The 14,027-nt window shown below is 40.0% G+C and overlaps 1 protein-coding gene across 2 annotated transcripts in view; it reads left to right on the top strand.

The window, feature by feature from the left end:
• Positions 1-9,852, top strand: part of Dsc3 (desmocollin 3) — a 39,205-nt gene extending 29,353 nt beyond the window's left edge. The window contains exons 13-18 of one of the 2 annotated variants that reach the window (XM_031365045.1): positions 368-592; positions 2,532-2,756; positions 4,567-4,688; positions 5,007-5,261; positions 7,114-7,156; positions 7,239-7,255. In XM_031365045.1, coding sequence (XP_031220905.1) covers positions 368-592; positions 2,532-2,756; positions 4,567-4,688; positions 5,007-5,261; positions 7,114-7,140 — 854 coding nt within the window. In that variant the 3' untranslated portion in view covers positions 7,141-7,156; positions 7,239-7,255. Of the gene's footprint in view, positions 1-367; positions 593-2,531; positions 2,757-4,566; positions 4,689-5,006; positions 5,262-7,113; positions 7,157-7,238 lie in introns of both variants that reach the window. The other variant, XM_031365044.1, reaches the window with a different exon arrangement.
• The last annotated feature ends 4,175 nt before the right edge of the window (positions 9,853-14,027 follow it).

The raw sequence follows: 14,027 nt of genomic DNA, 5'->3' as shown, positions 1-14,027 counted from the left end.
CAGCAACCCATGCTTCCATGTGACATGCTGCAGTAGTCATAAGAGCTGAGAAATAGAACTAGCTTAGATGGTCATTATGAATAAAGAAAACATACTACACATACACAATGGGATTTCATATCTCTGTAAAGAAAAATAAATAGTGGCATTTGCAAGAAATGGACACAAGTGGAATTCATTATGTTAAGAGAAAAGAGTTAGACTCAGAAAGACAAATACCACATGTTTTCTCTCATGCCTTGGACCTAGATTTATAATTATGTATTTGTGTGTATATAAAAATAGAGATTAAGATTTATTTTGCTTTTGGAGACTCTAAGACAAGAATCTGAGACCAACACTGAACCTTGTCACTTTCCCTTCTCAGAGGGTAAATCATGCACAGGAACACTTGCAGTGAACATTGAGGATGTGAATGACAACGCACCAGAGATAATTCAAGATTATATTGTCATCTGCAAGCCAAAGATGGGGTATACGGACATTTCAGCTGTGGATCCTGATGAAAGTATCCATGGCCCTCCCTTTCAGTTCAACTTGGCAAACTCTTCTCCGGAAGTCAACAGAATCTGGACCCTCAGCCAAGTTAATGGTATTCCAGAAAGATAAGGATTCCTGTGATTTGAGACAGCAGAATAACCATTGGAGGGTTTACACATTAATTTGCACAAAGTATAGTACAAAAGTTAAGGTTGTTAAATTAGTTTTTTCCAATCTATGTATCTGTGTGTATGTGTATGCAAGTGTATATGCACGTGTATGCATCTGTCTGTGGTATGTTTATGTTCGCCTGTGTGTATGTGTGTGTGTGTGTGTGTGCGAATGTTCATAGAGGCTAGGAGAGGGTGCCAGATTCCCTGAAACTGGAGCTATAGGCAGTTATGAACTGTCCAGTATGGGTGCTGGCCCTCAGGAAGAACAGTAAATGCTTTAAAAAACAAACCTACTTTTTCCAGCTCCTAAGACCATATTCTTTCGTAAACTGTACGTATGCTGTTCCTTCTACCTAGAAATATTACCTTCCCTGTGTCTCAGTTTCATACTAACATAAAATTTATGCATTATTTACAACTGATCCAATAAGCTGCATAGCCAGAGTATATGCACAGGGACGAGCACGAGTCAGGTAGGCAACACCTCAATTCAAATGCTTAGCCTCTGAGGACTCTCCCACAAGTATATGGAGGGCCCTGTGACATTTTCCATCATGTGCTAGAACACCTCACACCTTGTATGACAGGTTTGGTAGCTGTTTTCTTTTACTTTCAGCACTGAGCCCAGTACCTAGCACACAATAGATACTTAAAAAGCTGTTGCTTAATCAATGCTGTGATGAAAGAATATCTATGGAGGGAAAAGAGCACACTAATGCAAGAGTGATTGGGTGTCATCAGAGCTTAAAGGTTTTCTTAGGAGTGCTGAGTACTTGGGTATAGGGAAGAGTGAAATTAGGTGGTGAGGATCATGTCTTAAGCTGAGGAGCCTGACCTTTGTACTGTAGGTGACAGTGCGGAATGGATTGGGACTGCGGAAAGGAGGCCACATTGCATCCAGATGTATGTCTTATGTAGATGCCAGTAGTGTCAGAATACATCTGGGAGAGGGCTGAGCTGAACAATAAGGAAAATAGAAGGTTGTTGAACTATTACAAGTATATGAGATGGTTTTAGCTTATCCAGTGACCTTTAGAAAGGTGAGTGATTTGCATAATGTTAGATACTGGTGTTGCTAAGTACTCCAATACAGTCCAAGAACCATTCATAGTTTTCTAGCAAGCTTTCATATGCAAGGTGTAGCCAGAAGCCAAGAGTTCTAACAGACATTTAAGCTGTACAAGTTCCAGGAGCTTTCTGGGCTGTATTCTATGCTGCATATGGTCATGTTTTTGTGTAATGAGAAGTAGTATAATTAGCTCTGTTATGGAGATTATTTCTACATACAAGGCATTAATCATACAGGAAGCACTATGCTTTCTGAAAACATTGTGTTTTGTAGAGGGTTAAAAGACAGAGAGCAAAAAGTAAACAGCTCAGGTTTGCATGTCATTTCTGGAAAGGGTTGAAGGCGTCAAAGGCAGCCCTCTGCATTTTTTCAGTTTGGTAGTTTTGTTTGTTTGTTAGTTTCCCAGCAAGAGTGGTAGAATAGATTCTGAGGAAAGAATAAGCATTCATTACAAATAGCATTGGGTTAGGAAGAGCTCATTCGATAAAGTGCTGTTTGTGCAAGCATGAAGACCTGAGTTCAGTCCTCAGAACCCACATGAAAACATTGGGATAGAGTAGCACCAGTTTGTAATCCTAGTCCTGGTGGTTGGGCAGGAGATGGGTGGAATGCTGGGCTTGGTGGCAGGCAGACTAACTTCTTCTTCAAGTGCTAGGCAGTGAGAGATTCAGAAACCAAAGTGGTCAGTTTCCAAGGAGTGATATCTGAGGTTTTTATGGCATCTCTGTATTTAAGCACACGTATATGTACACCTGTCCATCCTGAATCAATTAGTCAAAATAAAATCTTTTTTTTTATTTTCTTCAAAGATACAGCTGCCCGCCTGTCTTATCAGAAAACTGCGGATGTTCAAATATACAACATTCCTGTTACTGTAAAAGACAGAGCAGGCCAATCTGCAACAAAGATCTTGAGAGTTAATCTGTGTGATTGTACTCATCCCAGCCAATGTCTGCTCCGATCGAGGAGTGCAGGGATCACCATGGGGAAGTGGGCCATCCTTGCCATCTTGTTGGGCATTGCTCTGCTATTTTGTAAGTACTTTCATTCACTTGAAGATCAAATGACAAAATAAAAGACAAGAGTATCAAAAAGGATCTTTGGAAGTGAATATAGACAATCAGCAGTGAGTCCCTTTAAAGGTTATTCTGTATTCTGTGGAAGCTGAGTTCTACTTCACTAGTCACTATATGAGGGAACATAGTCCTTTCTGAGACAGGTTGCATGCCTGGACAGAATTGTTAAAAAGTCTTTACCTTATTTATTTCTGCTTCCTTTTTTCATTCGTAGCGACAGCCTACTCTTTGGAGGTACAATTGAGTTAATTGATGTGAAATTCTTAGACTGGTACACTCTAAGTTTCTAATATTCATTTATCATTTTTTACCAACCCAACAAAACACCCACTAAAGTTCAGAAAATGGTACTAGGTAGGATTCACTATTGAACAAAATAGAGAAATTAAAGAAAAAAAAAAACAACCAACCAAACAACAAAATAGAACTAAAGAATTCAACAATCACCAAAATGTCTTATTTGCACAGGAGGGAAAGGCTGGATTACAGTAAGTAGAATGACCATGCTGCTGTGCAAGATCATCAGTCTTGGCGACACATTTAAACACGTGGTTAAATAACCAGGTCATGCCTACATGACATGATTTGAGGAGTCAGCTTTGTGGCATACCCAAAGAGATAGGCTTTCAAAGACTATGTGGTAGGATTAGGCCTGAAGAAGTCAAACAACGGTGTGGAGACTCTTGTGTCTAGATAGAAGTGATCGAAGGGAGAAGGGTCAGGAAATGAAGCCAGAAAGAGAGGGTTGGAGAGGGGAGGGAAGGAGAGGCACAGTTATCCTTTAAGTGACAGGTGGCATGTATATCAGAGCCATTTGGGTGTCCTGAATTCCAAGGCATCTGTAACAGGGCCATCAGTGAGCATATCTGAAAGAGAGGCATAGCAGTGTTGTCTTAGCATGTTAAATCTGCATGCTAAACATTGAAGATCCTGTACTTTTTATTCTTGTTTTCCTGTTTGGTTGTTTGGTTGGTTTGGTTGAGGTTTTTGTTTTGCTTTGTCTTTTGTTTGTTTGTTTATTGAGACAAAGTCTTACTGTGTAGCCCTGGCTGCTCTATAATTCACTATGTAGACCAGGACTAAGCTGTGATTTTTATAGCATGAATTATTCATAATTATTTTCTTTCAACAATTTAAGAGCTTAAAAATCTTAGGCCATGAGCCATACAAAAAACATCTGGTAGGCTGGAATTTTAGCCATGGTTTGTCAGAGTGCTAGAGGGTCTTCTGGACCACTGTAAATAGCTGTTATTACTGTTGGTTTAGTGATCATATTATCTTAAATCTCCTATTATTATGATGTAGGATGGAAGTCTAGATAAGGTACAAAATGTGCTTAGTTTTGTTTATTGAAGACAATCTGATCTAAGAAAAAACAAGGCTTTTAAATTACTTTTTTTAAATTTTCCAATTGGCAAACTGATCTCCTGATCAGTAAACTGGTCAGTAAATATTAATGTTTGACTTAAATACTAGAAGCTTTTAAGATCTACAATTGAACTACTTATAATTCCAAATGCCTTCATATGAAGGGGAGGACTCCTTCAGTTAGCAATAGCACTAAAATATACCTGTGATTACTGCACATTTCAAATCGTGCCTGTAAATTTTGAAAGACAAGGATAATTCAAGGGAAACCACAGTTAATGTTCTCATTGTCCTCCTTTGGCCCAAGGAATAAGTAATAAAGGATGGTTGCTTTATTCTATGTTTAGAAAATTAAGTATGATCTTTTAAAAATGTATTTCATTTTCCTATTTTTACATAGCGGTACTGCTAACTTTAGTATGTGGAGTTGTTACTGCCCAAAAAGGAAAACATTTTCCTGAAGATCTAGCACAGCAAAACTTAATTATATCAAATACCGAAGCACCTGGGGATGACAGAGTGGTAAGTCATTTCTTTGGTGAATAATTATAGCTATAGTTTTAAAATTCACCCCTGTGAAGTTAGTAGGAATTCATTTATATGTGTAAAAGATTGGAATCTTTGTAAGTCTTCAGTCTGTCAGTGTTCCAGAGCTTATGGTATGGCACTAACGGAACTTCATAAAACAAATTTACTTTTCACATCTAATTTTTGGTGGCATTAATTCAACTTTAGTCTTTTGTTGCTGTGAATTTTTTACAGCACTAATCACTCTGACTGCTTTCTGCAATGTGGGAAATTCCTTGCCCCCCATTGATGTCTTATTTTGTTATATTGCAGTGTTCCGCCAATGGATTCACCACCCACACTGCCAACAACTCCAGCCAAGGCTTCTGTGGCACAATGGGGTCAGGGATGAGGAATGGTGGGCAGGAGACTATTGAGATGATGAAAGGACACCAGACGTTGGACTCCTGCCGTGTGGCTGGACATCACCACACCCTGGATTCCTGCAGGGGAGGACACATGGAGACGGACAACTGCAGATACGCGTACTCAGAGTGGCACAGTTTCACTCAGCCCCGACTCGGAGAAGTGAGTTTCCTTAGGTGTTTTACTCTGACATAGAGAACAATCAGACACCGATATTGATGTACTTCCCAGAAACAGTTTGGCCACAGTGTTCATGAATCTCCTCTTGTTAGTCATTTAAAAATGCTTTGGCTGTGTTACAGTCTTTAATTTTTAAATATTTTGATTCCTCTGTCACATTCATTCAATTTCTAGACCCTTGAAAGATCCAGAGGCTTCTAGTATCTGCCCCTGAATGGTCATTTTTAGGTGTATCTCTATCTTATAAACCCCTCTGAAAAGAAAAGAACAAGAAGAAAAATTCTAGTTCCTCACAAATATGCATTTCCCAAATCAAATTTGTATTTCGCTATGAAAACATAACCTTCTGAATGCAGCTGTAGATTAAAGACTGGCACACTTTACTGATGTGCAGCTTTAGTTTAGAAAGCTGCACACTTAACTTAAACCATACATTAGTTTACTTAGTTTAATTTTCTTACTCTAAGTGGATGAGTTATCATTGCACACATTTATAGGGTGTCGAGGGATCACCTACGTATGCAGTGTAGAACAGTGGAATGACCCAGTTCACGGGGACATTTGAAATTTATTCCTAGTAATATTGAAATATACAACACACCATCATATGGATTGTTGTCAGTACATAAAGAATACTACGCAGTTATAAAGGGTCTTATCTAGAGAGAGGCAATGGTGAGGAAGAGAAGGTTCAATAAGTGGGTCTTAGTCTAAATCAACCATGTTAGAAAGCTTTTAAAAATAACAATGACATTGTTTCATTCTAGGAGATTCTAATTTCACTGGTGTATGTGTGTGTACAAAATCTCACATGTGATTTGTATGTCAGGCAGGGTAGGGTAGAGGTCCTGTTTAAACATTCTCGCTTAATGATTCATGTTTGAATCAGAGTGAACTGATGTGCTTTTAGCAAATATTGTACCTGGCATGATTAGTTCTGTGATGGGCAGAATATGGGTAATATTCTAGAAGAGGGGAGATTACGAGAATCGTCAAAGCTCCAGACCCTCATTTAGGAACGCCCTTCAGTATTATAACTGGCAATGGGAGGAGAGGCTAACAAGGTCATGGGTAAAATGGTTGGTAGCAGCAAGCCTTGAGCTGAGGGTAAGGGAAGGACTATGCAGGTCAGGTCATCATAAGGAACCTTGGAAGACAGGCCAGGGAGACATAGTACTGAGGGTAAGGAAGACAGGCCAGGGGAACATATTACTGAGGGTATGGAAGACAGGACAGCAGGACATTGTACTGAGGGTAGGGCAGAGGCGGTCAAAGGCTTGACTGATTCAGAGCACAAGTATTATTTCTGCAGTGTGAGTTAAATGGATGCTTCGCTTTTAATTTCATTGATTTTCTGGGGCTGTATCTCTGGCTTCTGGGTATGTTGGAATGCAGTATTTTTTCTTAATGTACTTCCTCAGTACACATGATAGAGTTTTAGTTCCTGGTCATTGTTCCCTTACGAGTGATGGGCACAAGGAGTATACTTTCAATCATTGTTCTTTCTATCATTAGTCTCCCATAATAACAAAGTGATATTGGAGGAGAGGTTGAGTTAAAGTAATACATGCTAGTAAACTAAAGCTACTTCAAATCAGGACCATTTGATATTCACCTACAAATTCCAACCACTTGGCATATTGTCTCCATCGTGTGAACTGACCTCAACTATAGATATAACATTTGGGGGTAAATATTTAATGATGACTTAAATGTACTTAAATATAACATTTGTAGACCTACTTTTATTTTGATGAATTATTGAAAATGACAACTATACTGACTTATGATATGGCTGTAATATAGACCAATCATGTGCATTTTTTGTGTGTAGGACTCCATTAGAGGACACACTGGTTAAAAATTAAACATAAAAGGTAAATAAAATAAATTTTCTGTTCATATGTTGAAGTTGTTTTAAAAAAAAAACAATACAATCCTCTCCTTTGGACTTTACAGAAATTGCATGTGTGTAATCACAATGAAGACCACATCCCATCCCAAGACTATGTCCTCGCCTATAACTACGAAGGCAGGGGATCTCCGGCCGGCTCTGTAGGATGCTGCAGTGAAAAGCAGGACGAAGAGGGACTCGACTTTCTGAACAACTTGGAACCCAAATTTCTTACGTTGGCAGAAACATGCACGAAGAGATAATGCCATCGGATTACAATTTAACTTAGCCTTATCAGACATTCCAGAAGTTTGAAACAATGATACTGTAAAAGAGACTCACTATTTACACAAAATGGTCTTGAGTTATGATGGCTTGATGTGTAATATGCTGATTGTAGTCTAGTGTAAAATTGACACATATTTGGAGGAAACCATTTGTGAAATTCTGATCTTTTCTTAGAGCTATGGGCTGTGTGTAACTCTCCTGCAAAGTGAGGCAGGAGCAGGATGGTCCAGTTCCTGGTCTGTCACAGGGTCATGACTCTGGCTGTGTGCAGGACATGTACCTCCATGGACTGCTAAGGTACATCTACATTGTATGTCCAGGAACTAATGCACATGTAATTTTCTCCATTTTACACTCTTCCCCCTACCAATTTGTATTGTTAAAGCAATTTGTTGCTGACCACTTTTTAAAGAGTACAAGTGTCAAAATAGAGGGACCACAAGAGCTCAAGCTGTAGTGGTGGAGTTAACTAAGGTCCGCCATGAAGATATTTTCCTAACAAATGAAAACTATTAGTCTGAAAACAGTTAAGTTGTACCAATAGCCCATGCTCCTAAGGATGGTTTAAGAAACAAACAAAACATTAAGGAAGGATGCTTCAGAACAGAACAAACTCATGATGGATTGCAGTTGCTAAGCTGAAGATCTCAGGCCTGCCTCTTTATCATTTCAGTATCAAATACTTTATTGGACTTTGGAAACAAATGTTTGCAAGCTAGCCTAATGTGTACCAATTTTCTGTTTCAGCACCTTCTGAAACCAGTGCTTATTTGTGACCAAAGTACTCTTTGGAGTGGAGTCTAAAATGCAAAGGAAACAAAGAAAAAACAGCAATGATTAAAAATAAGGCTGGGCGTGGCTTCCCTTGTAACAAGAAATCAGAATCTTAAAGGAACAGACTCCCTTCTGCCAGGTTACTGTGGGTTGTGTGACACCTAAATGTGCCAGCTTCTGCCTGCTTGAGTAATTTGTTTAAATTTAGAAGCATATATTGTAGTTTTAGTGGGGAAGAAGGAGACAGCAACATGGAAGAGTAGATTCACTTTGCAAGATACATAAAAATTTGTACATTCAAACATTAGAAGCCAATTATGGGATCCAGCCTTCTACGATGCTGGGGCCTACAGCTCCCTAGCTTCAGTTTACAGAAAGAATGTGTTTTTCTTGGGACCTAGTGTTGACAGCTGCTGAAATTACATGCTCTACCACTCTTTTCTTCTACTTTTTTCTCTCCTCTTCTTTTCTTTGCCTTTTATTTTATTTTATTCTGGGAGATTGGATTACCTCTACATACTGGCTGGCCTCAAAATCTAAGTCCTCCTGTTGCAGTCTCTGGATGTTAGAATTATAGGCAGATACTGCCATTCTTGTTATTGAAGTAGAGCCAATTGGTCTTGTTCTTTAAGTTTGGAGCATTCATGGTGCTGGGAGACAGTGGGGAAAATGTTACCGTCATGTTGACTCAGAATCCTAGCTTTGTTTCCAGAACCCACTCAGCCTTTCTGTGAGAGCAGCTCTGGCAGCTGTCCAGAAATGCAGCCCTCCATTTCCTGTTCATCAAAGCTGCTTGAGAGCCCTGCCGCAGATCCACTGAGCTGGCACATTCCAGAAACTCCATAATCCTTCAGTGTGACTTTATTTTTATTTTTATCAGTTTGCTTTGTTAGCGGGGATTTATCATGACAGAAGACCCTGGAATTTTAGATCTATGCATGCAAGATATTTTTCAGACCTCTTCTTATTCGGAATATGGAGTCAGGAAAGGGGGCTGCAATGGGGGTGGGTGTGTGTGACTCAGCCTGGTATAGACAAAATAAGGGATTTGAGTCAAAGCTCTGCATAAAACAGGCATGGTGGCAACGTGCATGTTGCCCCAGCACTTGGGAAGCAGGGAGCAGGAGGACTGAGGGAGTTCAAGGTTCTCCATAATTATGTGAGAAGCTTGAGGCCAGGTTAGGTCACATGTGGTGAGTCTTTGGATGGGCCAGAACTGTTATACTGGCCAAACTACATGTATGTCTAAGATTCTGATTAGATTTTAACATTTTTCCTGTTTTCCTTTTACCCCAAGGGTTACTTTCATGGTAGACTTTTGAAATTGTCAATTTTTCTTTTGTTCACAGCATCATGCAATATTATTCTCTTTTCACATGTATAGGTGAAAATTGTGCTATTGTAGTTTGTAAGAAAAACAGCTCTTCTTTTGTAACACTTTCCTTCAGTCTCCTGGGGTTTTTATGTAAATGTACAGACCATTTTTTTTCTTACATTTATAAGGAAGCAGTTAATTGTTTAAAAAGCAATTGGAGTTTATTTTTCGATGTTATAAACAGCTTTAATTTGACAATTAAATTGCTTTTGAAACTTGTCAAATAAAAATAAACAAGCATTGAATGTGTGAAATAATACTTCTTGATGAGGAATGTAATACAGTGATGCTAAATTGGTTTCCTGTCTTTGCTGAGTGTAGAGGATCAAAGGTGAGAACACTGCAGACTTGAAACACTGAGTTCCAGACTAGCCTGAAAACTAAAATACTCCACAGTACCTTTGTTGTATAGGGGTGACTATGCTATAGAACAGGTCACTGGACAATTGTCAACATCATCAGTATGTACTGGGACCAGGAATTTTTAAGGTAAGCACTCCAGATGAGGACCACCTGGGAAAACTTACAGCATGGTTCTGATTGCAGTGATGACTGGTAAAATACCTGAATTTGATGAGCCATAGCTCCAGCCCCTTTATCTCTGTGTAATTTACTAATAGAATAAAGGGGCTGTATTTTTGTGACATAAGTGGAGTGTACTGACATTCTTTCTACTTCACACAAAGAAGCCATTAGGATGTAGGGATATGTAAGGTAAGCTGCTTAAGCCATCAGGACCTAGGGGTGTGTGAGGTAAGCTGCTTCCCCCCTTGTTTTCTGGTTTGCTTTTTGGTGAGCCGAGTTCCTCTTGAGTTCTCCAGGCAGGAGAGGCTGGTGTGCTGTCTTTACTCCGCTCTCTCTTCACCCACAGCTTCTTTTCAAGTATCTACAAGGGTGTGTGGGACACACCCTTCAATGACTCAGACCTCTCCTCTTCTCAAGAACCAGACAGGATGAGCACATTGATGTGACTCACACACGGGCGTGGCTACACATACTTCCCCAAGCAGAATCACCTATATCTACTCTGAGACCCCCAAATATTGAACTTCAGCTGAGAAACCTGTGCATTCATAATCCTTGTCTCCTGTGAGAAACACAACTTTTGTGGGGAGAAAGCATTTCCATGTAAGATTTACTGTGTGTATACGCTTAAAAGTAGTATCTGCAATTAACTTCTATTCATATATTTTTAAAAATACAATTAAACCAATTATTATTTCCAACTGCTGATTAGATGAACTTCCCATCTATACACAAGCATGCAATGGCAATCATGTAGCAACAACAGCAATCATGTCTACAGGCGACTTTAAGGCAGCCATAAGAACCCAGAGAGAGGACAAGAGAACACAAAACCACAGGAATACCCGTAAGGGGCTGGAGAGATTGCACAGTGGTTAAGAGCACTTGATGCTTTCATAAAGAACCTCAGTTTAGTTGCCAGCACCCTCAGTGGGTTCCTCATAATAGCCTAATACTCCAGATCTAGGGCATTTTATGCATTCTTCAGCACTGCAGACACATGGCATATACATATAAGGACACATAAATAAAAAATAAACCTTCACACACATCTGGTGTGTGTGTGTGTGTGTGTGTGTGTGTGTGTGTGTACTTAAGCTAAGGCAAGAGCAAGGTTCAAGTTCGAGTGCAAATAGTGCTCTGATTGTTTGTCTCCATGTGTGGAAATATTTTGTAACATGTCAGGTACCTATGTAAGTACTAGATCTACCTGTGTAGTCTCTTGTTTAAAACATGATTATTAATTAATTTATTCATTCAGTTAGTGATAATTCTTGGTCAGTTATCACATTCTAAGGATAGTTTTAATTGATGAAGATATAGCAGTTGAGGAGAGTAACTAAAGCTAGTTTTAAATTTTAAATTCCATTCCTGGAAGGAAGAGGAAATGCTTTGCTTGTTATGTCCCTATTTCTAAAGGCAGCAGTATATGTGAGCTGGAATGGGAGGGGGTGGGGATCCCAGTAGGATGTCTGAGCTTATATCCTGTGGTTAAGTAAGGGGTGCCTGCTTTCTTCCTTGTATTTTCTCCCTCCATTCCTTCCATTCTCATCTTTTTCTCACTTTTTTTTTTTTAAGTTCCGGGCCTTATCCATCTCTTCTAGTTTTCCTTCTGCTCCATCTCTCATTTTATTTTCTGTACATTCTCGAACTAGAGCTGAAGTTGTAGCTGGGCTTTGAAGGCTGCTCGAGGTCTTTATTTGCATGTCACGTGGAGGCTCCTTCGTAACTGCATATAGAAGAAGGCATGTGCGAGCAAGTATTTTAGAGAATCTCATTGCCAATACCAACATTTGGCATCTTGCTCATCTTCCAACAGTGATGCTCTTACTTGTCCTTCAACATGTCTCTACAGCCTGGATCTGCTGAGCCATTTACCATCCAGCTGGCCTATGTTACCTTTCAGTGTTTTGTCTCTACCTTGAGCCAATGTACAATGAACACTTGGAGCACCTCCATTGGAAGCAAAGACCACCTGTTTATACTTGTCTTATGTTCTAGAGTTCTACACACCTCTGACTCCCTAGCTCTACAGTCTTGTCTGTGGTAAGAAAGGTAAGAGATCAATACTTGTGCTTGTAGTAATTTGCCAGTCACATACATAAACAACACGATTTTAAGAAGGCAGAAGCCTGAAGCTTATGAGACTGGTCTCCAGTTAAAAGTCCTTATGGTTGTGTGAGTGACATTATGACGAGTGATGTTGATGATGATGAAGATGATGTATGTTCATTGTGTTTTAATCAGAGAAGATGGCCAGAATATTATGAGATTTTTAGGTTAGTTTATCCATTGATTATGTCAGCTGCTCCTTAGTCCACACTTAATATAGTTACCTCACTTTTTTAACCAAGAGCTTTGCTCACATTCTGGGAAATCTCAGTGTAACTTATGTGTGGTAGATGGCTCTTCACACCGGAATTCTTAGTTCTACAAAGCAAATGTGAGCTTTCCCTGAAGGAAAATGTTACCTTTGTCACACTCGGAAGTCTCCCATTGGCCCTTGTGACTTAGTGTTTCTCTTGTCATTTTGTCATTTCTATTACATTTCCTTGAGTAAAATTTTCTTGGAGGAATCCTGTATGACTCTGTTCTATTGATATCTTACAAATGACCAGGAACTTTATAGACTTAAGGAGACCAGGTTTATAATCAGGACTCTATGACTCAAGAAGAAATGTAGCTTCTCCTTTGCCAGGGATCCCAGGAAGCTGACATACAGGGCCCAACTGAATCACATTCTCACCTGGAGGCCTGAAGGAGAAAGATCACACTCAGACTCTTAGATCGCTGGCAGAATTCATTCCTTCAGAGTTGTATATTTGTGAGTTCTAGCTTCTTGTTTTGAGACAGGGTCTAAGCTGGCCTTGAACTTGAGATCCTCTACTTTCAGCCTCCCACATGCTGGAATTACAGATGTCCTCACCACACCTAGTGAGTCCTGGCTTTTTGTTGGCTGTAGTCACTGTGGTGGGCTGCTCTCAGGTCTCAGAAGTCACATAGAGGCTGTGACATGTTACTTTCTTGAGTGTAACTCCCGCCTTTTCTCTACTCTGCCATATGGATTCTTACGTAGCTTAGTCAAAGGAAAGACATCTCAAGAATATGCTTCTATTTTTCATATATCTAGAAGATATTTTATTATTGATACTCTAGTTATTGCTATTTTGGTGTGTGTGTGTGTGTGTGTGTGTGTGTGTGTGTGTGTGTGTGTGATGCATGGGTGAGGGCATGTGTATCACTGGGTATGAATGGAGGTCAGAAGACAGCCCTGTGAAGTAGGTTCTGGCCTTCTACCTGCAGGGATGGATCTCAGGTCTGGGGGCTTACACTGCAGGCATTTTGTCCATCTCTTTTGACTCTCTTCACCGAGGTTTAATGATTACAGGAAAATTACATGCGCATCTTCGTTCTAAGAACAGTTGGAAACCCAGACATGAGCAGAAAGTTGAGATGTCACCAGAGGCCACTTAGGCTCGGTTCCATGATGGAGATTGGTTCTAATGCTTTGATTCAATTGGGAATCTGAGTGTCCAAGTGCTAAAGGTCCGTGTCCCCAATTGGTTTTTGATAGATCAATAAAGATGCCAGAGGCAATGGCTGGACAAAGGGAGATGGGGCAGGAGTTGTGTGGGCTAGGACTCAAGGGGGAGGAAAGGGAGGATCTCGATGATGTGGAGGGAGACAGATGGATGTAGGGGCTGCAGGAGATAAAGCCAACCAGCCATGTGAGAGTGGTCACTTCCCCAACTGGGCATAGGGTAGCAGACAGAGGATTAGAACTACCCAGCCTTTGAGTAGCCAAGGCATTGAACAAAAAAAGCTAATGTGTGTGTGTGTGTGTGGATGTGTGTTTGTGTGTGTGTGTGTGTGTGTGTGTATGGATGTGTGT

The sequence above is a fragment of the Mastomys coucha genome, unplaced genomic scaffold (assembly GCF_008632895.1).
Source record: "Mastomys coucha isolate ucsf_1 unplaced genomic scaffold, UCSF_Mcou_1 pScaffold13, whole genome shotgun sequence".
Taxonomy (NCBI): domain Eukaryota; kingdom Metazoa; phylum Chordata; class Mammalia; order Rodentia; family Muridae; genus Mastomys; species Mastomys coucha.
The sequence above is the reverse complement of the archived record's forward strand: the minus strand, read 5'-3'. Positions and strand labels throughout refer to the sequence as shown.